General features: G+C 46.1%; 1 protein-coding gene across 3 annotated transcripts in view; it reads right to left on the bottom strand.

The window, feature by feature from the left end:
- The window catches only part of DVL1 (dishevelled segment polarity protein 1), a 69,309-nt gene extending 49,326 nt beyond the window's left edge, over window positions 1-19,983 (bottom strand). For 2 of the 3 annotated variants that reach the window (XM_039563987.1, XM_039563988.1), the window contains exon 1: window positions 19,648-19,983. In XM_039563987.1, the coding sequence (XP_039419921.1) occupies window positions 19,648-19,817 (170 nt within the window). In that variant the 5' untranslated portion in view covers window positions 19,818-19,983. The remainder of the gene's footprint in view (window positions 1-19,647) is intronic. The other variant, XM_039563989.1, reaches the window with a different exon arrangement.
- Window positions 19,984-20,347: the final 364 nt, after the last annotated feature.

Below are 20,347 nucleotides of genomic sequence, written 5' to 3'. Positions count from 1 at the left end.
CTCCAGAGCAATAAACTCCAGGGATGAGTCAAAGGGCTACGTGGAATATCACATATTCCATCAACTCACTGCTCCCAGTATGGAATGAAGCACCTTTCTGGAGAGGTGAAAATCACTCACTGAGGGCCAGCAGAAGGAGAATGAGCTGCCTTAAAAACATGTCCTTGCTTGTCACTTTTTTGGTCAGAATGACTCTCAGTCCTCACAAGAAAAGCAAGTTCAGCCTCAGAAAATTAAGTATTTTTTCCAATCAGCTAAAAGTGAGTTTATTTCTACCACTGGGCCTGGCAGCAACCCCAGACCTCTCATTCCAACAGTTCAATTCCTTTTTAATAAAAGTGTCACACAGCCACGACAAACTCAGTGCCAAACAACACAAACCAAGAAATGTTAAACACACTTGGGCAAGATAAAAATCGGTTCTTATTCCTCTGTCAAACGCTCCTTTTGTGCTCTCTTGAAAGCACCTCATTACAATAATAAAGCTGGGTCAAAAAACAGCCACAAGTGTTAATCAATACCTCACAGGAATATTATTTACAGCCAGGTGAAAGTAACTGCTAACAAAGAGAGGAAAGCCAGCCCAGCTACACCAGGAATAACCACATTATCCACCAGTGCTCCAGATACTTGGGAGAGAAAAGAAACTGTTGATAAATTTATTTAGTATGGTCCCTATTCAGAAACCTCCAACAGTTCTTACAGATAATATCTCTCCCCCCTAGGTTATTTGTCTAGACATATTTTCATTAAATGGCATCATTCTGGTCACTGATGTGGTGAGAATTATTTAGTTTAGTTTAACAGAGGGCCTTTGGTCCTTCCAGAAGCCCATGACAAGCCGGCTGTGTGGTGCAGGGGATGGGACAGCTCCTGCTGCCTCCAGCCCTGGATAAAACACGGGCACAAAGGTGGAGTCAAACACCTCCAGGACCTTCCAAGCACACCCAGAATTACACAGAACACCCTAAAAGAGTCTTTATTTTGTGGGGAGCCACCGGAAGCCTTCCCTTTCCCTGGCTAGTTCTTTGTACAAGTTTAGGAAGTGCATCCCAGAATCCCCAGAATTTCCAGCGAGGCTCAAAGGCAGCCCAAGGAGGGGCAGAACAGGAACCCATTTCATGTTCCAGCTGTTCCACACATGGCCTGGGGAGTCCTTGGGGACAAAGCCCTCTGGAATGCAGACCACGAGATAAGGTTGTGATGTCTGCCCCTTGGAAGTTTGGTCTTCCACAAGGAAGACCACAGAGCCCCTTCAACATTCCCTGGAACAGCAACACTGCAGGACAGACTCCTCACAGGATGAAAAACTGGGTTCAGACCTCTTGCCTTCAGAGCAGGTAATAAATTCCACCCACACTTCAAAGTATAGCTGGACCTACAAGTTTGTTTAGGCATTAAAAGAGAGATTCCCAGCTTGTCACAAAATCCCAAATCAGATATAAATTAAGGAACAGGGAGTCTTTGGATGCCTGTCCCTATGGGATTGTGGTCACTCTTGAAAGGTTTTCACCACACAGTGAAAAATCTGTGTTTTCACCATGGGAATGGTTTTCCAGCAGAGAATTGAAACAAGTCCTTGGCAATAAATGCAATCCCCCAGCCCCACATTCACGTTGAGGCATGGATTGGCTATTCCAAGCTATACTACAACACATTTTCACACATTATCTATTATTTCACTAAGAAAAACAGCAGTTATAGCACAGATTGCATGGGCTGATGGATTATAGTGTCCATCTAAACACAGACAAGCCAACCTCCCTCCCTCATTTCAGGAGTGGCCCCTTCAGTGTAGAACTGGTAAGGGAAAGACAGAGATGTTATTTCATGTACTATCGTGCCCCTGAAGAGCTATGAACAAGAAGAAAACTGCAGTGCTCAGGGACTCACTTGAGTACCTGACACAGATCTTTGAGTTCTTTAGAATTTGTCCAAGCTATTCTTGTTCAGAGCATCCTTACAAGATCCAGCAGGACACAGGAATGCTGTATTCCAGGTGGATCACAAGCTTTTCCATCAGATCACCAACTCCTTGTTCCTCATCCAACAAGATACATTTGCCAACAGCTCTTAAAGTCACCCATTTAAGGGAAATAAAAATTATATAGGTCTAAAACCTTGAATCATTCAGCTAAGACAGGGAGCAAGAACTGCCACAAATGCACCAAGAAATGGTGCTCCTCCAAATATTCCTCATGGAACCATTATCCAGGAGCTGGAAAAACACACAGGGAGCTTGTTCTGGGAGGGGCCCCATGGAAATCTTCCCCTGCCCAGCTCTGCCTGTTTGGTTCCCCACCTCCCACTCTTTCAAAGTAGTTTCAGCAACCTGAGAGAAACAGCTCAGATAAAAGGGGCTGGGATTTTGTGCATCACAGGGAGAGAACTGAACCTTTTCCATATGCAAAGGGAGAGCAAAATGCAAACCTTTCTTTCCAAACCTGCACCAGCCCAACTGCATTTGACTTCTAAATGAGTATTTCATGGAATCCCAGAAGAATTTGGGTTGGAAGGGACTTGAAAACTCATCCAGTTCCTTGCCAAGGGCAGGGACACCTCCCACTGTCCCAGGGTGCTCCAAGCTGGCCTTGGACACTTCCAGGGACGGGGCAGCCACAGCTTCCCTGGGAAATCCATTCCAGGGCCTCCCCATCATCACAGGGAAGAATTCCTTCCCCATACCCCATCTAAGCCTCCCCTCAGTCACTCTGAAGCCATTCCCTCATGCCACTACATGCTCTCATAAATTTTTGTAAACATACTATTTGTAGCTTTAAATACAGAATCCAACAGCACTTTGGCCTTAATTTTCAAGTGTATTAATGTGGAAGAAAGTGGGGAAACAAGGGGCCCATTTATTACTTTTAATGAACACATTCACCCCGAGAAGACTGAGCTTGAAACTGGGAAGAAATTTTAAGTTTTCCCTATTACTGGAGTTGTTAGAGTTGCAATACCGGGCTGGATTTCTGTGGAACAGGCTGCATTTCTGTGTCTCAGGCCAGATTTCTGTGCGTATTTCTGTGTCCTACTCAGCCTGGGACACACAGCAGGGCTGCAAAACATTCCTCACAAAGCCTATTAGAGAAGCAAAAGCCATTTGCCACATGAAGTTCAAACTAATGAGAAGATCCCAAATTCATTGTGCTGACAACCACCAAAATCCCAAAATCTACAGCTCAGACTCAGAGCAGTTTTTCAGGAGTCAGAGCAGTTTTTCACAGGCCAGACTCTGAACTGACTCAAGCCGAGCTAACACTGGACCAGCTAAACCCTAAAGTTTGATTTTCTTGCTGCTTTTTGTTCCAAACACAGTGCAGAGCATCTGAACAGCTCCAACTCAGCCAATCCACCCCTTAATCCTCCACAGCTTCCTAAATCCTACTTTTTGCAGGATACCAATAGCACCTCTCAAGAGTGAAACTCCACTTTGTCACTCCCTAATTCCAAGTTCATTGAGACATTTATCCTGCTCCTTGGCACAGCCAGATAAGGAGAGACCCAATCCCAGTGGGTTTGTAATCTGCCTGTTCTTTATTACAGCTGTGTTCCTGTCTTTACTCATTTTCTGTCAGAGGCTGGGCAAGACCAGCAGCTTTAGCAGCAGCACTTCCCAGTGGTTACCCAACCAACCAGGGGCTGATTTCTTAATTACTGATCCCTGGAGCCTAAAAAGAGAAACAGAAGCTATTAAAAGGAGACAGCAGGGATGAGAAGGAGGGCAGGGGGGTGGTGGGGATGGGAATTAAACACAGAGCAGTTGTTTAAATTAGCCCAAAGACATCCTGAGTGCCTCATCCTCAGGCAAAGGTCTCGCTGGTTAAAGCCAGCATCCAATAAGCCATCAAAAATCCCTTTAAAATGTTGGTCTGGTGGGGAAATCACAAATACAAACTAAGCAGCTCTGTCCCTCACAGGATCTTGAAGACTTTAGGACAACTTCAGTATCTCTGAATTTTCTAATGCAGGTATCACCTCCTGAGCATGTCTCAAGCCCCTGTTTTCCAAAGGAAATCTGGCCCTAAGAAAGCTCAGGTTTAATAAAAGTTCAAGTTTTGTATCCTGCCTCACAGAACACCTTCTGCAAGCTGACATCTGCACTTACAGCTGAACACTCAGGAGAGTAAACCACATTTTGAGAGGAATAATATATTTTCAAGAGCATTTTGTTTTGCATTTAAATTTCTATACCTGCTATCCTTAGAGAAAAGGATGCCTAAGGACTCCATGAGCTGACAGATGTGCACATCTCTATTGGTTTTATTTATTTTACCTGGCTGCTGCACATAAAATGAAAATATCTTAAAAAACAGGAACATGTCAATGTGAGAAATCTGCCAGGAAAAGTCAAGGTAATTCTAGGACTACTTTAAATGAATTTTTAAGCAAATGCAGTTTTCAAGAGCCAGGTTTTCCAGGAGTTGATACCATTTAGTGCTGTTCCACCATCACTTAACCTTATTGGGTCCCCAAAGTCATGGAAGTTGACAAGGATATCCCACTTGTGCACAGTTCTGAATCCATTTCCTGATTTGGATGACATTACTGCAAAGAAATCAAAACCCAGAGAGCTCTAATGATGATCTTCAGGCTGCTCAGAGAGTTCACAGTGCCCCAGTTCTTAACTGACATCTCCTAAAGCTTCTCCTCAGTTTGGGAGCCAGGGACAAATCACCACGGCAAGAAGCCCTGGGGACAAAGGGAGAAGGGAACAATAAGACCCAAGAGTTTCTAGGACGATAAAAAAGGCTCTTATTTTTGCTTAATTTGAAGCAACACATTTTATTGGAATGACAGTGATAGACTCAAGGCTGTCAAAACCAATTCCATCCAGGAGCAATCACTGGAAGCAACCTTTAGTCAGTTTGCCAGGCTTGGCGAAATCACGATGTCATGAATTTGTTCTTGTATCCAGCAGATCCCAGGCCATGGGCACAAAAAGTGATTTTTAGCTTCTACTCACTCATTTTCCAGTACTTTCACTTTTATTCCAAGTACGGAAAGATGTGTGCAGACCAAATGTGCAGAGGTGGGGATCAAATCTCTTTTCTTTTCAGCTAGTTTTACTTTTAAGCCCATTATTTGCTGTTCCATCATCCTCTCATTCAGCAAAAAAACCCCAAACTCCTCCAATTTTTTCTGTCTTTTTGTTGGTTTCTTTTTACTTTGCTGCAATGGGAATTCTCCAGAGTAAGGAGTGTTTTCTTACCTGGAGCTTACAAAACATGACACCCACCTCCAGCGAGCAAACCATGAGTAAACCTGCTGCATTCATTTCTGACCTTTTTTTTACCAGTGTGAAGAGCAAGTGCCATGAGCAGCAGGCCACAGATGTCCCCACAAAATTCCCTGTCAAGGAGATGCCTCCTAAAACCTCAGTCTCAGCCATCTAACATCCCAAATTCCCAGTTCTTTCCTCGCACTGCCTGGTGTTAGTCACACAAGTGAAGTCAGCTTGGCACAGGGACTGCAGAGCTGCCCTGCAGCAAAGGATAATTCACAGGAGCATTATCTGCAATTCACTGGCTTACTGGTAATTTGGGCTGAACACTAGGGAGGGTTGGGGGGAGTGTGAGCAAAGACAAAAATAAGCAGATGACAAATTTGCTTATTAGCTACACTGAATATGAGATGCATTAAAAAACGTTAAGGAGGGAGGAGGGATGAAAAGCAGGATGTGAAAGAAGCAGGAGCTGGAACAGCCTGGCTAATGTCAACCATGAAATGCAACCCCTGCTGTGACAATTTGAAAGGCAGAAAGGCAGAGTTTTTAATATTAACTATTTGATTGCTCCACTTCAGATGCATCCACCTGATAGCACAGCACTTCCACATTCCCTCCAGGTGATTTTTACCAGCCAGAGACCTCAAACAGCACCGAGAGCAACACATCAATTCAGTCTGCAGTGAAAACTTGACTCGAGAAATTACAATTCCCCTTCACTCGGGACACACCTGAGCCATTGCGAAACCATCAATCACCAAAAAGCTCTTCCCAAGGCTCCAGCTGCTCAGGTGGCAGGGCCAGGGCTGAGTTTCCCTTTCCTCCCAACCCTCCCAGCCCTGGGAAGGCACATCCTGTACCCTTCCAGGATTAGCTGCCAGCGCCACTGGAGCCAGGGAGGGTTTTTGCATACACTGAAATCAGGAACTCGTCGAGCGTGTCTGCTTGCTCAACTCTCCGCAGTGACTAAGAATCCCCACATGTTTGCCCAGGACATCAGAAATCCAACCTCTCCCTGGAATTCAGCATTCAAGCAGCACCTCTGCTTACAAACAGCACGGCTGAGCCAGAGATTCCTAAATATTCATGTTTTCTGCACCACTCCTACCCTGCCATTACTTGCTGTGCTTAGGTCAGGCACTTCTTTGCATATTCTTCTGTCATATTTTCATTCGTATTTTGTCCATTCTCCCTCCTGATCTCTGTACCAGGCAAGGCTCTGGCTTCAACTAATTTTATTCCATTTATTTTAGTTTTATTCCATTTACTTTAGTTTCATTCCATTTACTGCACCCTTTTTAAATTTGGGCCTGTAACTACAACAGGCCATAAATGACAACTGGAAAGAAACATATTTTACAAAAAAAACAGCCCCAAGAAGTCTTGCAAACACACCTTTTTTTACTAGTTCTTTCTGTGTTGGCAAATTATTTTATTTAAACATTCAACCACAATAGTAAAATCAATGGAAAATGGGTAGAAGTAGATCATGAAGTTGATCAGTAAAGAGAATTTCTGGCAAAAAGCAATGGCAGCAGATATTTAATTTTAACATGTTCACAGCCTCCTCCAAGGGCACAACTCCTGGACGTGAATTAGGATAATCACAAATTTAACTGGTTGTAATCTCAGGGATTAAATCACTTACTCAAGATCAAATCCAGAGTAACTGGAAGAGGGAAAATTGAAGCCAGACCTCAAATCCCAAACTATTGCCTCAGCCCACAGAGTCCTTCTTCACATTCCAGAGGGAAAGCAGAGAGAAGTCATTTCAATATTGCTGGTTTCAAAAGAGATATAACTAAAAAAACCCTCTTATTTTGAGATAGTTTTCCAATCTATCTGTTCCTCTCCAACTTCGTGTGACGAATTCTCGATGTGAACAGCAGAGAGTTGTGAAAACACAAGCTCTTGTCCCAGTTCCCACAGTAAGACAGGTGTTAACAAACACTATTTGCACACCTACAAAGGATTTGCCAAATGTTTCCACACCTCACAACTCAAAAATCCACAGGCAATATTTATATATTTAAAATATATTAAGAAATTAAAATCTGGAGGGTCTTTTTAGGCCTGCTCCTCCCAAATTGCTAAAGAGCCCTTACAGGACACTCCATCCAAAAACAGAGATATTTCGAATATCATCCCACACGGTTTTCATACTTTATCTTACCAAGGCCACTGAAATAACCAAAAAAATGATGGTTATTCCCTCAGTTAATTAGATTTCACATGGAAATGAGCCACAGCAGAATCACAGGGCAACTATTTAGGTCGTTCCTTGCCCAAGCCCTGAGAATTCCTCTGTATTTGCTCAGCAGCCTGTCTGAACTGATTAAACTCTGCTGCAGGAATTGCAGGAGGAGCCTCCAGCAGCCTCCTCTGAGAACTGGGACCCCAAACCAGCAAAATTCACCTCCACACACTCATTAAACCACAGTTGGTGCTTAACTAATTACTTAATGGCATTCCAGTGGCAGGGCAACCCAAATTTTCTTTTGCTAAAATCAAGGAGTGAAAAGATGGGAAAAAGCAGAGCTTGGATATCAAAGCTTTCCATGCATAAATATGATGGAGATGGAAATCTTTTCTGTTGGTGCTGGAAGAGCTGAAGGCTAAAAGGAGATCCAACCACCCTTCCCTTAAACACAGAAATTCTCCACATTCCACTCCCTCTCCCCAAGCATCTTCTTAGTGCAAAAAGCCTCCAAATCTGGTGTAATTTCTATGTTACACACATTTATACCTCAGTTCTGGGTCTTAGTGCTTGGGGCATCTCCAACTGTCTTTCCCACCAAAGGGATTGCTGGTATCCTACAAAATCTGGAAATACATTGGTCAGGATCATCAGAATTAACTATTAATTACTGAAGAGTTTGAATCAGGCCCTTTGGGAACTATGAGCAAGAAATGAACACCTGTGTAAGCACAGGATTAAGTATTTGGATGGATTTGCTTCTGAGATTTAGGATAAATAATAAACATTCAAGAATTTGATTAAATTAATCAAATTAGGGTTTAAAAGCTCTGTGTGTCACCAATTTCCATGTGCTCTCCACAAACTGCTTGGACAGCACAGCAGTGGGGCTTTAGGAGGAGCCCCTGCTCCCATCCCACACTTGCATCATCTGGCTCCAAAACACACAAATATTTCTGTTATTGCCAAAAGACAGCCACCAGATGAAGCAGCAGCAGCAAAATGAGCAGATTGCTGAAGTACTGGATACCCTGGAAAGAGCACCCCAAGATGACAAAGCACCTTGGAAGGTAAAAGGCTGGAAATTCTCTATTTTTCAGCAAAAATGGGGGTTTATTTTCACTACATCAAGTTCTCACACATGGAGAAGACAAAGCAATCAGACCAAAACATCCTCCAGAAATAAAAATAGTTATGAATATCCTTTCTTCCCCCCTGTCGGAACAACTAAAAAATGGCTTGTGCACTTTCAAAAACCCCTGTATTTCTGCTAGAAACAACAGCTGGCCAGCCCCAAACAGCTGGGTTGCAGTCCAAGGGGTGCCTTTCAACTTAAGGTCATTTTCAGGTTTAGGAAAACCCACAAAAAAATCAGTTTCTAAAAGGATCTTCTCAGGAGCTGGGTGGATGCAGCTCTGAGGTCTGCAGGTTTTTTGGACAGGCGTGACCTCTTCATTTTTTCCTCCAGCAGAGGCTCATCTCCCTGCCAATTTTGGGAGGGTGTGTAAGGACAGGAATTTTTGGTTTTGTGTACTCTCAAAGCAAAAAAGGGTCAGGAAACAGTGGGAGCTGCGATGAACTCAGAGGGGGAAATAAAAATGAGATGTTACTGTCAACAGATGCTGCTTCCTTGAGAATGCCTCTATGAATTTGCCTTAAAACACTGATTTTTAGGCTGATTAAAATCATGAGGAGAAAAATATCTTCCAAAATACTTTAAATGGCTATTGAGGGACTACATCTAATACAGTTTGTACATGTAGGATGTGTCAGCGTGTTCCAAACTAACCTTGGGTAAATCTGTGTCATGGCATTGGAACATGTAATTACAATTTTCATGTATTTCCCTGTCAGCAACATCCTCTCACACAGACATTTTGATTTAATTCAAATTAGGTTTCCAGCTGCAATAGCAGATTTGTGAGTTAAAGTAACAATGCAGAGCAATTTGAAAGCAACATTATCCACTGATAAATCCTTGAACAGGAGAAAAATAAGGAAAAAAAACCAAAACAATTTGAACTCTTGGAGAGGCAAAACTGCTTTTGTGAACACGAATGATGAGATTTTCAGGAGTGGTTTTCCTCTAACTTCATTGGAATTACAGTCAGACCTACCCTAAATGACGATGAAAAAACAATTGCTGAGGCAAGAAAAACAGATGAGTTTAATCATCTGCCCAGCTCCAGCACCCCAACCAAGTGAACAAAAGCAAGCACAGATTAAACAAACAGCAAAAACTGATAGGAGGTCGGGAATGTTTAATTCCCCATTTTCATCTTCCCAGCTGAACTTTTCAGTGCATCTTGTCTGCAAACAATTCCTTGGAACTGGGGGTTGTGTATTTTGCCAAATCCTTAACAAATAGCTGCACTTAAAATGAATTTACTTCTTTTTTTTACAGACTTCACTTCTTTTTTTTTTAAAGAAGGGTTTCAAAATGCTGCCTGCTGAAGGCCAGTATGCTCTGACATTACTCAAGATGAGCAGAAAGGATTCATTTGCAGCTCACACACACAGCCCTTGCAGGACTCTTAATTATCACCACGTAATAGCACAATTAGAGCACATAAAACAGACATTCAGTAAAAGATGAGGCACCTGGTTTTTTTATAAATAACACAGCCAGGGACCAGATGCAATCCTGGATATTAAGGAATTAAACTGCATGAGAAATTTCTGTTCAATACAACGCAGAAGATTTTTGGTAAACTAGGGGGAAATAATTAATTAATTAATCCTCATGCAAAGGAATGCAAACAAAGGGGCAAATGGAGAGTAACCATGAGCAGGGTTTTTTAAAAAGTAAGTGTAGGATAAATTAATATTAATCTGTGTCCATTCAGAAAGGTCATTCACCTGATGTCCTTTATTCAGTCAGACTACCCCAAACAATCCTGAGACAACAAAATCCTGTGGGCACAAGAGCAAAGCTGGATTTCAAGGAAAAAAGGATAAATTAAGTGTCTCAGGGCACTGCTGCTGTTCTGAGCCTCCTTCTCCAGGTGTTTTTGGGTTTTCAGGAGTGCTCAGCACTGCTTTGCTCACCCCAGGTGTCAAAATAACAGAGACCATCCAAACTCACTCACTCACTCCCCTCTGGCTGGACAAAGGCTGATTTTACCTCCAGGACTCCCAAAATAGGCGGTTAAGTCACCCAGAAATGCCAAACCATCCTCCTCTTCCCACAGGCAAAAGAGGAATTAAACTCTCCTAGATACTGCCCTTACTCAATAAAGTTTAATACTTGGCCCTTTACTTCCTCTCCCTTCATTTTTTTCCAAATGAAACCCAGAAATCTCAGCACAAACATCAGAGTAAACTGCAATAATACACCTGTAAAGAGTGTTTTATATATGTTACATAACACATGTGTACATGTGTTTTGAGTCAGCACCATTAATTGGAACAATCAGCTGATTCTATTAATTTCCCCTCCCATAGGGTGAGGCACAGGAGTGAGGCACGCACCTGCTAAGGAGAGGGAGCAGGGTTTCCTGACTGTAAAATACTGGATTTCAATGATCTTTGGAAGGAAAGCATGACAGGAACACAGAAAGGAGAGTGGGAATTAGCCAGAATTTAAGGAAATCACGGAATTTCACATAGAGATTAAGGCAGGAAAATCTGCTGTTGATCATATCAAGCACAGCATTTCAGCCAAGCACACAGGAACCTCACTGTGGGGAAAAGAGAGAAAAGAGGTAACTTAAATTATCAAAACATCCAAACTGAACCATGTCACGACTCCTGAAGGAGATAAAGACCAGAGGAACAGAGAGCATCCTGTAAGTGATGCCACTCACAGAAAAATCACTGTCTGTGTTTCCCAACCACCACCTGACACTGGGGCACAACAGCTGAAATAAATGCCCTGGAAGTCCTGATCAGAGTGATAAGTGGCCAGGTTGCACAAAGCCACGGCAGCACCTCCCAGGCTGCATTTAAATGGGATCTAAAATGCATGCACAGGCTATTTTTGAAAATAGCCTCGTGCTCAGAGGTAAGCAGGACCCAAGTGAAGGGAGGCTGCTGCCACTAATCTCAGCTACACCATGGAAATCTGCACAGGCTTTGTTACTGCATGTAAATTAACTCCTTAATTCAACATTTTCATCTGTTCTGTAGCTATTTAGGGTGGCTTTCAAAGCTCTCTGCCTGTGGATCTGCTGGTGCATCTGGATCTCCTCCTGCTTCCCCGCTCACTCTCCCATGGCAGGCTGGGCTGGTGATAATCCCTCCAAAAATTATTATTAAACAAATCCCACTTAATTCAACCTCCTTCACAGGAAAATTTTAATTAGAGATACAGCCAGCCTATAGATAAATTGCTGAATTTAAATCCTTAATGTTTCCAGGAGCTGTGTGGGGATTCTTAAACCCAAACAAATCTACCTGAGCACTGGGAAAGAAAAAAAAAAAACCAATAAAAAGAAAACACAACCCTGAATCCACTCTCATGAGGAGGTGCTCATTAAATGAACAGTAGTAAACTTGTTTTTCTAACTTGTCCCACTGCACATCAGCAGCCACAGGAAGCAAACCAAACCTGATGGATCCCTCGAGCGTGTTTTCATAGCTTTAGCTTTTAATAAATGTAACACACTCCACCCTCAGAGCAGAGCAGGGCTCAGGTTCCAGCAGAAAAAAAAAAAAAAAAGGGGTTGTTTTAAATATTTAGATTACATTACAGCTGGGACATTAAAATAAGCAGTGGCTTGTACTGCAGACAGGTATCAGAATCAGCTTGGTGAAGTCTGTGTCAGCCAGCCTGGTGTGGCTGCAAAGGCTGAGCTCTGCTGGCCTGGGGTTTTTGTACTTATTTTTTATTCTTTGTGCTACAACGGTGCTTTCTGATGTCAGCAACCAGAAAAGCACCACAGTGCTGGATGTTGGATAAACACAAGCAGTGTGAGTCTCCAGTAAGTTTCTATATTTCGGTGAGAAAAAGAAAGTAGAAATAAAGGCTATTAGGAGCAGACACAGACCTCAATTCAGCCTATGCCTAACTGTGCCCATGTATTTTGCTGAGTCCAAGCCTAAATCCAATTTTTTTTGTATTTCCAAGTCTCAGTTCAATGCTTTAATTACACCACCATCCGTAACATATCCATTTTTTTTCCATCAGGTAACAGTTCTCCAACTTTCTGCAGGTATTATATCCTCCCTTAGAGCCTGAATTCTCCTTCCCTCTAATGGGCTGCTGATGATCCAGAGACTCAGGCCTAGGACTTGCTTTTTAATAATCCCAATTTCCAGGCTATTATTCCAGATTTATTTGATTGAATCAAGCTGAGGACTTAAGGTCACTTAGGGACACGGTTCAGTGATGGACTTGGCAGTGCTGGTGAAAGGTTGGACCCCATGATTTTAAGGATCTTTTCCAAGCTGAGCAAGTGTGTACAATAAAAGCTGGAAAGAGCCACTGAACTTGCACAGCCAGAGCCCCCAGACTCAGGTTTGGGAGCTGTCTCAAAGAACTGATGGAAATTAAGCATTTTCACAACGAAATCTACTCAACCCTCTGTGGGGTTTTGAGAAAAGCCTTCATTTAAAAGCTTTCTCCTCCCACTGCTCGCCACACATTGCTCATGTGACAGAACAGCTCAGCTGGAAAATGGCTCAAAATTCAATGTATTTAGAAAAATCCCCTAAGTGACTTCACCAGGTGTTGTTGGACCAGTCCCAGACACTGTCAGGGCTAGCAGAGCAGGGGAGAAGGGTCATGGATGTCACCCCTGGACTGTGACATGCCTCACATTCATCCCCTGGCTCAGCCCTGCCTGTTTACACCCCAGAACAGCTGTCCCAGCCTGACCTGCAGCCAGTTGGGCTATTACACAATCAATCATTCCCCTCCAGCCTACAAGCCAGGCAAACCAGGCCAAAAAGGAGGGGAAAAAAACCCTTTTACAAGAAACCCACTTGTTGCTCCATCTGCTGCTGGCCAAAAGAGATTTTCAGTAAATGTGCCACAGGCACTTGCAAAGGTCTGTATGGTAAATTATGGGGCTGAATGAGCAGCTGAAGCCCCAAGCCATGTGCAAATAAACTCTGTTTTTCTCAGTCTCTGAACAACTAGTCACTGATGAGAGAACAGAGAAAATACAGCAGGTAAACACTGAGAGGACATGAATCTTCAGAAAACCTGTTTTTATTAGTTCTGCCCTCCTGGAACTACTTCCTCACTCTTCTAAAAACACCCTCAGTAATGCTGAGGGTAAAAGAGACAAAATGAAGAGGAGGAGACAGGGATGCAGGTGGGCAAACAAGCACAGAGGAGGAAATTCTACATGGTTTCTTTGCAAAGATTACCTTGCTCCTATTTCAGTGCCAAAGGTTCCATGGCAAACCCCACAAAAGGTTCCAGGCAAATCTACCTGAGCCCATCCTTCAGCTCTGTAACCTGGACATCACCTTGAAGTCCCTGGCTGCTCCCCAGGCCCTCACATCCAACCCCCACTTGGCTCTCCCTAAAGCAGCATTTCTGAAACTTTCCATCTGCACAGCTGAAAATTCTTGCCAGAGCTTTGATCGTTGCAGTTGCCTCAACATCCCCTGGCCTGGTTCTGATCCATCCAGGCTCCCTCTGTGGGCATCAATCCCTGTCACAAAGCTGCAAAGATCATTTTCCTAAACTGTTATTTTTAGCACATGCCCCCCTCTGCACGTTCCCCTGCCAGCTCCATGTTTTCTAAAGCAAATAAGAACCACTCGCCTCGGTTTTATTTTATTTTATTCTGTTTCAAAAAAGACAAACTCCTACCTGTAACTGACCTATATCAGCCTCTGTCACCTGCTTGCTCAGTTTTCAAACAAGGATGGAGGGAGGCATCCTTTCATGTGGCTCTTTAGTCTTGAGAGGGTCTCCTTAAAAACACCAGCAAAAATACCTCATTAAAATCCGTGTTGCAGCAACTACCCCCAAAAAAACCCAACCCAAAACGGTGCCCTCACTACTCCAGCGTGCAGCAGAGTCCACCTAAAAGGCAGAATCCTTTTGTCCAGGCTGCTGCATATCCCTGGATAAGCCTGGGAACAGTTTTCCAAGCACAGAACTCAGCCCAAAAAACTTTCCCTGCTCAGAGTCTGGAACTCTGTGGCTCTGATAACAGAGAGCAGGAAGAAATGAGGCTTCCAGGTTTTTATCTGACATTGCTTTGCTTGCTGGATTTTTACAACAGGTTTCATTCAGTGACCGTGGAATTCTGTGGATGTAACACCCAAATCTACTGGTTTTTCCAAACCATTTATGTCCAGTGTCCAAATGGCACTTTAAATATCAGAAAATCCCAGAATGGTTTGGGTTGGAAGGGATCTTAAAGCTCATCCAGTCCCACCCCCTGCATGGGCAGGGACACCTTCCTCTGTCCCAGGTTGCTCCAACCTGGCCTTGGACACTTCCAGGGATGGAGCAACCACAGATTTTTTGGGAAATCTGTGCCAGGGCCTCCCCACCCTCCCAGGGAAGAATTCCTTCCCAATATCCCATCCAACCCTGCCCTCTGTCAGTCTGAAGCCATTCCCTCTTATCCTGTTACTACAAACTCTTGCAAACAGTCCCTCTAAACCGTCCAAGCCTCGTGGATAAATAAGCAACTCCTACTTTTATTTCTCCCCTAAAACTATTCTGTGCATTTTTAAAAAACATCCTGTCTCTAAAAGCCTTCCCAATTATGAAGTCGTAGCACAGCAAGACATCTGTCAGTTAGGACTCCTGCTTCTGGCTCCTCTTAGGGTAGGGGTGAAAACAGGGATGCTGCATTGCCTCCATGAGAAAAGGCACAAAACACTGCTTCCCATGTCCCTCTCCTATTAAAAACTACCCCATTCAGCTCACAATCCCAATCCCAAACTGGATTCCTACTGCTTTAAATCCCATTTTCTCACCAGGTTTCAACCAAGAAAAGCAATTTCTGCACAAAACCAGCTGCACCTCAAAGTGCAGTTTGAAAGGAAGCTCCTTTGCTGATACCAAAGGAATGCTTAAAAAGCCACTCCTCAGAGTACTCCCTGAAGAAGTATAATCAGAGGAGTATTAGTTCACACGATGGAAAGAATGAGGATTTGAACCTCACCCAAAGGGTGGCAGAACAGACACACTCTGGTATTCCACGGACTCTTCCTGCCCCACTCAAAGGGTGAATGAACAGGAAAGAGGAACCACAACAATACACAGAGGGAATATTTATCCAATTTTGGACAGACCGCATCTTTAAGATGGTTCAGTTCTTCCCTGAACCTCTCCTGCCACAATCCTGCCACGGCATCACATCCCACACTGGAACAGCAAAGTCTCAAACCAGGTTATTGTGTAGAAAATGAAACATGTGGGAATGCCTGGATCCTTCACATTCATCATTTTGTACTTCTGGAAGTCACTGATAGTGTTTTACAAGCAAAGCTCTGGAAATACCAAATATTTAAAGGCAGACAGATAGGAATTCCTCTTGTAGGATCTGTCACACAGATTCATTATGAATCATTTGGATCCCACACAGCTGTCACCGTTTCAGCCATGAGAGCCCAGGCATCACAAGCTACAGCTTTATTTTTAGGTGTATTCATTAGCTGTCATTTTTTCAATCATCAAAAAATTAACAGAATTGCATTGTGTGTTCCTGCAAGGATGTGTGGGGCTGTAACCTGAGAATCAGCAATGTCAGTGATGGGAAGTGACCTCTGAGCTTTGCCCTGAGGAAAGAATCAGTGGCTGGAATTAATTAAATCAGCTGATGACACAGCTCCTTGTCTATAAAAACATACCTCAACCATCACCTTTCCTCAATTTCACTGCTGGTGGATGCTGTCACATTAATGAGGCGGATCCTGTAACGTCCCTGCTTCGTTTCCCTCCAACCAGAATAAAAACAGAAGCTACAAAGCACTTCCAAGGGTTGAGTATTAATGCCAGAGCACAGCTGGACATCCTGCATCTTAAAAACAGCATCATGTCTACAGATGGAGCCAGCAGGAATGCAGAGTAAAGGCAGGGCCAGCCCTTCATGAGCTGGGGAAGCAATCACCCTTGGGATGAACTGGCACAGGGGAAAGTGGTAAGGCAGTAAATTAAACTGTGAGCAAAGTTCAGAAGGGAATGTGACACTCCCGCGCCTCCTCCTGCACCTTCCAAGGAGCAAAGCTGGACCCAGCACAGGTACAGAGAACACAGCGCTTTAATTCCATAACACATCCATGACCCAGCTCCATCCCAACCCTTAGCCATCCATCTTTCACAGTTAGGAACCACTCAGCACATCCACTGTTTCTGGACACATTATTTATTCCATTATTCCAGGATCCAGGAAAGGCCATGCCTTAATTGCAACAGCATGTGCAGAATTGCAAGGAGTCCGTTCCCGATCCCTGGCTTCCCAAGGAGGTTCCAATTCTCCAGGAAAACATTTGCTTTCCCAACACAAGGAGTGCTTTTCACATTTCACAGTCCACACTGGGATTTAGGGACTGCCCTGCCAAGTGACCAAGCCAAATTCCAGCTTGGCACAACTGGGAAGGACACCTGGACACCACAGGGACATCCAAAATGTCCCTGCGGCTCCACTTACAGAACATCCAGGGAAGAGCTGCTCTGGAGGAGATTTTCAGGCACATAAGGGAGAAATTAGAGAGACACAGCTCTGTTATGGTTTGTGGCAACGGCAGCTAGAATTGCCTGTTTGCAACAATTAAAAGGATGGAGCTGTGCCAGGGGAGTTGGGATGGGTTTTGGGGAAAGGTTCTTCCCCCAGAGGGTGCTGAGCACTGCCCAGGCTCCCCAGGGAACAGGCACAGCCCCAAGAGCTCCAGGAGGGTTTGAACAATGCTCCCAGGGATGCACAGGGTGGGATTTTGGGGTGTGTGGGCAGGGCCAGGAGCTGGACTTGGATGATCCCTCCCAGCTCAGGATATTCCATGCCTCTACAAAAAGTCAGTTTGCAGAGGAGATGATGAAAACAAAGTGTGTATTTACTCTTAACACTAAGACAGACAAAACTCACCTAAATTTTCTTTTGATTTTCCCAAATATTTCAGATTCAGAGAGGCGCAAACACACAAGGAACAAGACATACAAAACCAAAGCAAACAAAGATCTGACAGCTCAGGAGTCCCATGTGCAGAGTCACTTTGAGCTGTCTCAAGGCAATGGATTGTCACCCAAATGCTTTCAGCAGTTGTGTTTGAGACTGTTGGTTAAATAATTAAACAGAATTTCCAGGTCCTGATCCCTGCAGCCCTTCATCTTCCATCATCTCCATTTCCAGGAACAACAGACAAATTTCACCCTAATTTTGAGACTAAAAAGAAAATCCACCCTAGGGTTTGTTACTAACTCTGTTTCCTGGTCAAAGAGCAAAACATCCCTGCGTGTTCAAGATGCCTCAGCATGGTTTATGTTTCCTAATCCTAAATTTCTGTGGCAGTGGGAATGATGCAGATGCTGCCTGAACAATCCCAACCTCCTTTAGTGAAATCACACCACAAACACAGCTTGGAATTTCTACAACAACAGGCATGAAGGAGAAAAATTTACCAATAGTCGATTTAAAAGACATTATTTTGAAAACAAACATTTTGTAAGGTTGTTCCCCCCCCCAAAAAACGTTTGCACAACTCAGAAAAACAAGAAGTCAATCCACGAACACTCCTATGGTTACAAGCCAACACTAACAACTCACCACATCAGAAATACGTGTCAACAAACAATATCCACATTCCACCAGGGATAAAAACACAATCAACATGAAAGGCTTCGGGTCTCAGGGATAAGAAAGAGGCTGCACAACACGTCAAAGGATGCTTGGGGTGATCCATCTCACCAAACATAAAACCTGCACCTCAACCACGGTGTTATTCCGGAGTCAGGTCCGCACGAGTTTCCCTCAAACCTGCTCCCTTTTTTTCCTGGCAAGGCGTTTAACTGTGCAAAATTGCTTTGCCAGCGACAGATGTGAGTACAAAGAGAAGTGATTTGCTACAAAAGGATTAATACATTTTGAAAGTTACTGTCTGGCAAACTGTCAAAGGGACTTTTATTGGTTTGTTTTATTCTGGCTATCGCTAAGCCCAGTGGCACGCAAGCCACACTGGTGTGCAGGGACCAGAACCATGCCAAACATCCCCTGGCTTCGGTCACAGAGCTGGCTCTGGTCACCACAGAGGTCATTTCAAAGTCCGGCCCTGGTCTTCTCCAGCACTCCCAGTTCAGCGTGTGCCCTTGGAAGTGGACGTTTGGCCACTGACCACTTGCCACCTGTTTGACCACTGACCATCTGGCAGCCATGTGAGCACCGAGGGTTTGACAGCTGCTGGCCGAGTGCAGCCCCTGGAGCCGTTTGACCACTGAGCGCTTTTCACCCGCTCGAACAGGGACCCTGTGACACCCGTTTGACCCCTGACCACTTGTCACCTGTTTGACCACTGACCACTTCACTCCCGTTTGACCTTGGGCCGTCTGACACCCGTTTGACCCCAGCGGATTTGATGACAGTCGCTGTCTGAGCGCAGCCCCTGGCACCGTCTGACCCCTGACCACTTGTCACCCGTTTGACCACTGACCATTCCACACCCGTTTGACCACCGACCATTTGACATTCATTTGACCACCAACCACTTATCACCTCTTCGACCACTGGCCATTTCACACCCGTTTGACCACTGACCACTTGTCCCTCATTTAACCACTGACCATTTCACGCCCGTTCGACCGGGACCGTCTGTCACCCGTTCGACCCCCGAGGATCTGACACCCGTTCGACCCCCGAGCTTTTGACAGCCGCCGTCCCAGCGCTGCCCCGGGATCGCCCCTCTCCCCACCCCGACCCCTCCGCGCTCGCCCCGGCCCAGCGCCCCGCGGCCCCTCCGGCACGCCCGCCCTGCCCGGGCGCTCCCGCGGCCTCCCCGGGCGCGGTGACAGCTGCGGCCGCCCGTCCCCGCCGCCTCGGCCCGGGCCCGGGGGCACCGCGACAGCTCCGGGCGGGCCCGGGGGGCTCCTGCCGGGGGCACGGGGGGCTCCCGGGGCATCGCGGGGCGCGATCGCGGCAGCCCCGAGCCCGCGGCGGGGCCGGCCCGGCGCGCCCGCCATGTTCGCGGCGCTGCCGGGGCCGAGCGGGGCCGGCCCGGGCCGAGCCCGGCAGGTGCCCCGGGGATGCTCCGAGCCCTGCCCGGCCCGCGGCGGAGAGACGGCACCGAGGGCCGGGGATGCGCCCGGAGCGCGGCCGCTCACCCGAAATCCTGGTCCATGGACTTGAAGAAGAACTTGTAGCTGTGCACGGGCCGGTTGCTGAGGACATTTTTGAAATCGGCCAGCGTGACTTTCTCGGGCGGCACGGGCAGCTTCACCAGGTACGGCGTCTCCTCCTCGTCGATGTGGTAGATGATCTTAGTCTCCGCCATGGGCGAGCGGAGCGGGGGCAGCCGGCCCGGGCCTCGGCCGGCGCTCGGCTCCGCTGTCGGCCTTGCCCACAGGAAGGGAGCTCGCGGCTCGGGCTGGCGCTCCCTGCACTGCTCTCTAGCTGCCCGACCCGGGAACGGCAGCGCGCCCGCCCCGCCCGCATCCTCCGGCCGCCCCGCCGGCCTCGCTGCGCCGCCGCTGCTGCAGCGCTGCCCGGGCCGGGGGCGGCGGGCCCGGCGTGAGGGGAGCGGGGCGGCCCCGGGCAGCGCCCTCCGCCCGCTCCGCGCCCCCGCTCCGCGCCCGCAGCGCCCGCACACCGCCCCTGCCGGCCCGGCGGCACCACGGCCCGGCCAGCCGGGATGGCGGTGGGATGGGGTGGGGTGGGGAAAGGGGATGGGAATAGGAATGGGGATGAGGGAAAGGGGAGAGGATGGGATGGGGAAGGGGGGAAAAGGATGGGGATAGGGAGAGGAAGAGAATGCAGATGGGGAAGGGGATGGGTAGAAGGGAAAGGGGCAGAAATGGGGATGGG

This window comes from Corvus cornix, chromosome 21 (assembly GCF_000738735.6).
Source record: "Corvus cornix cornix isolate S_Up_H32 chromosome 21, ASM73873v5, whole genome shotgun sequence".
NCBI classification, from domain to species: Eukaryota; Metazoa; Chordata; class Aves; order Passeriformes; family Corvidae; genus Corvus; species Corvus cornix.
This window is presented reverse-complemented; position numbering and strand designations above follow the sequence as displayed.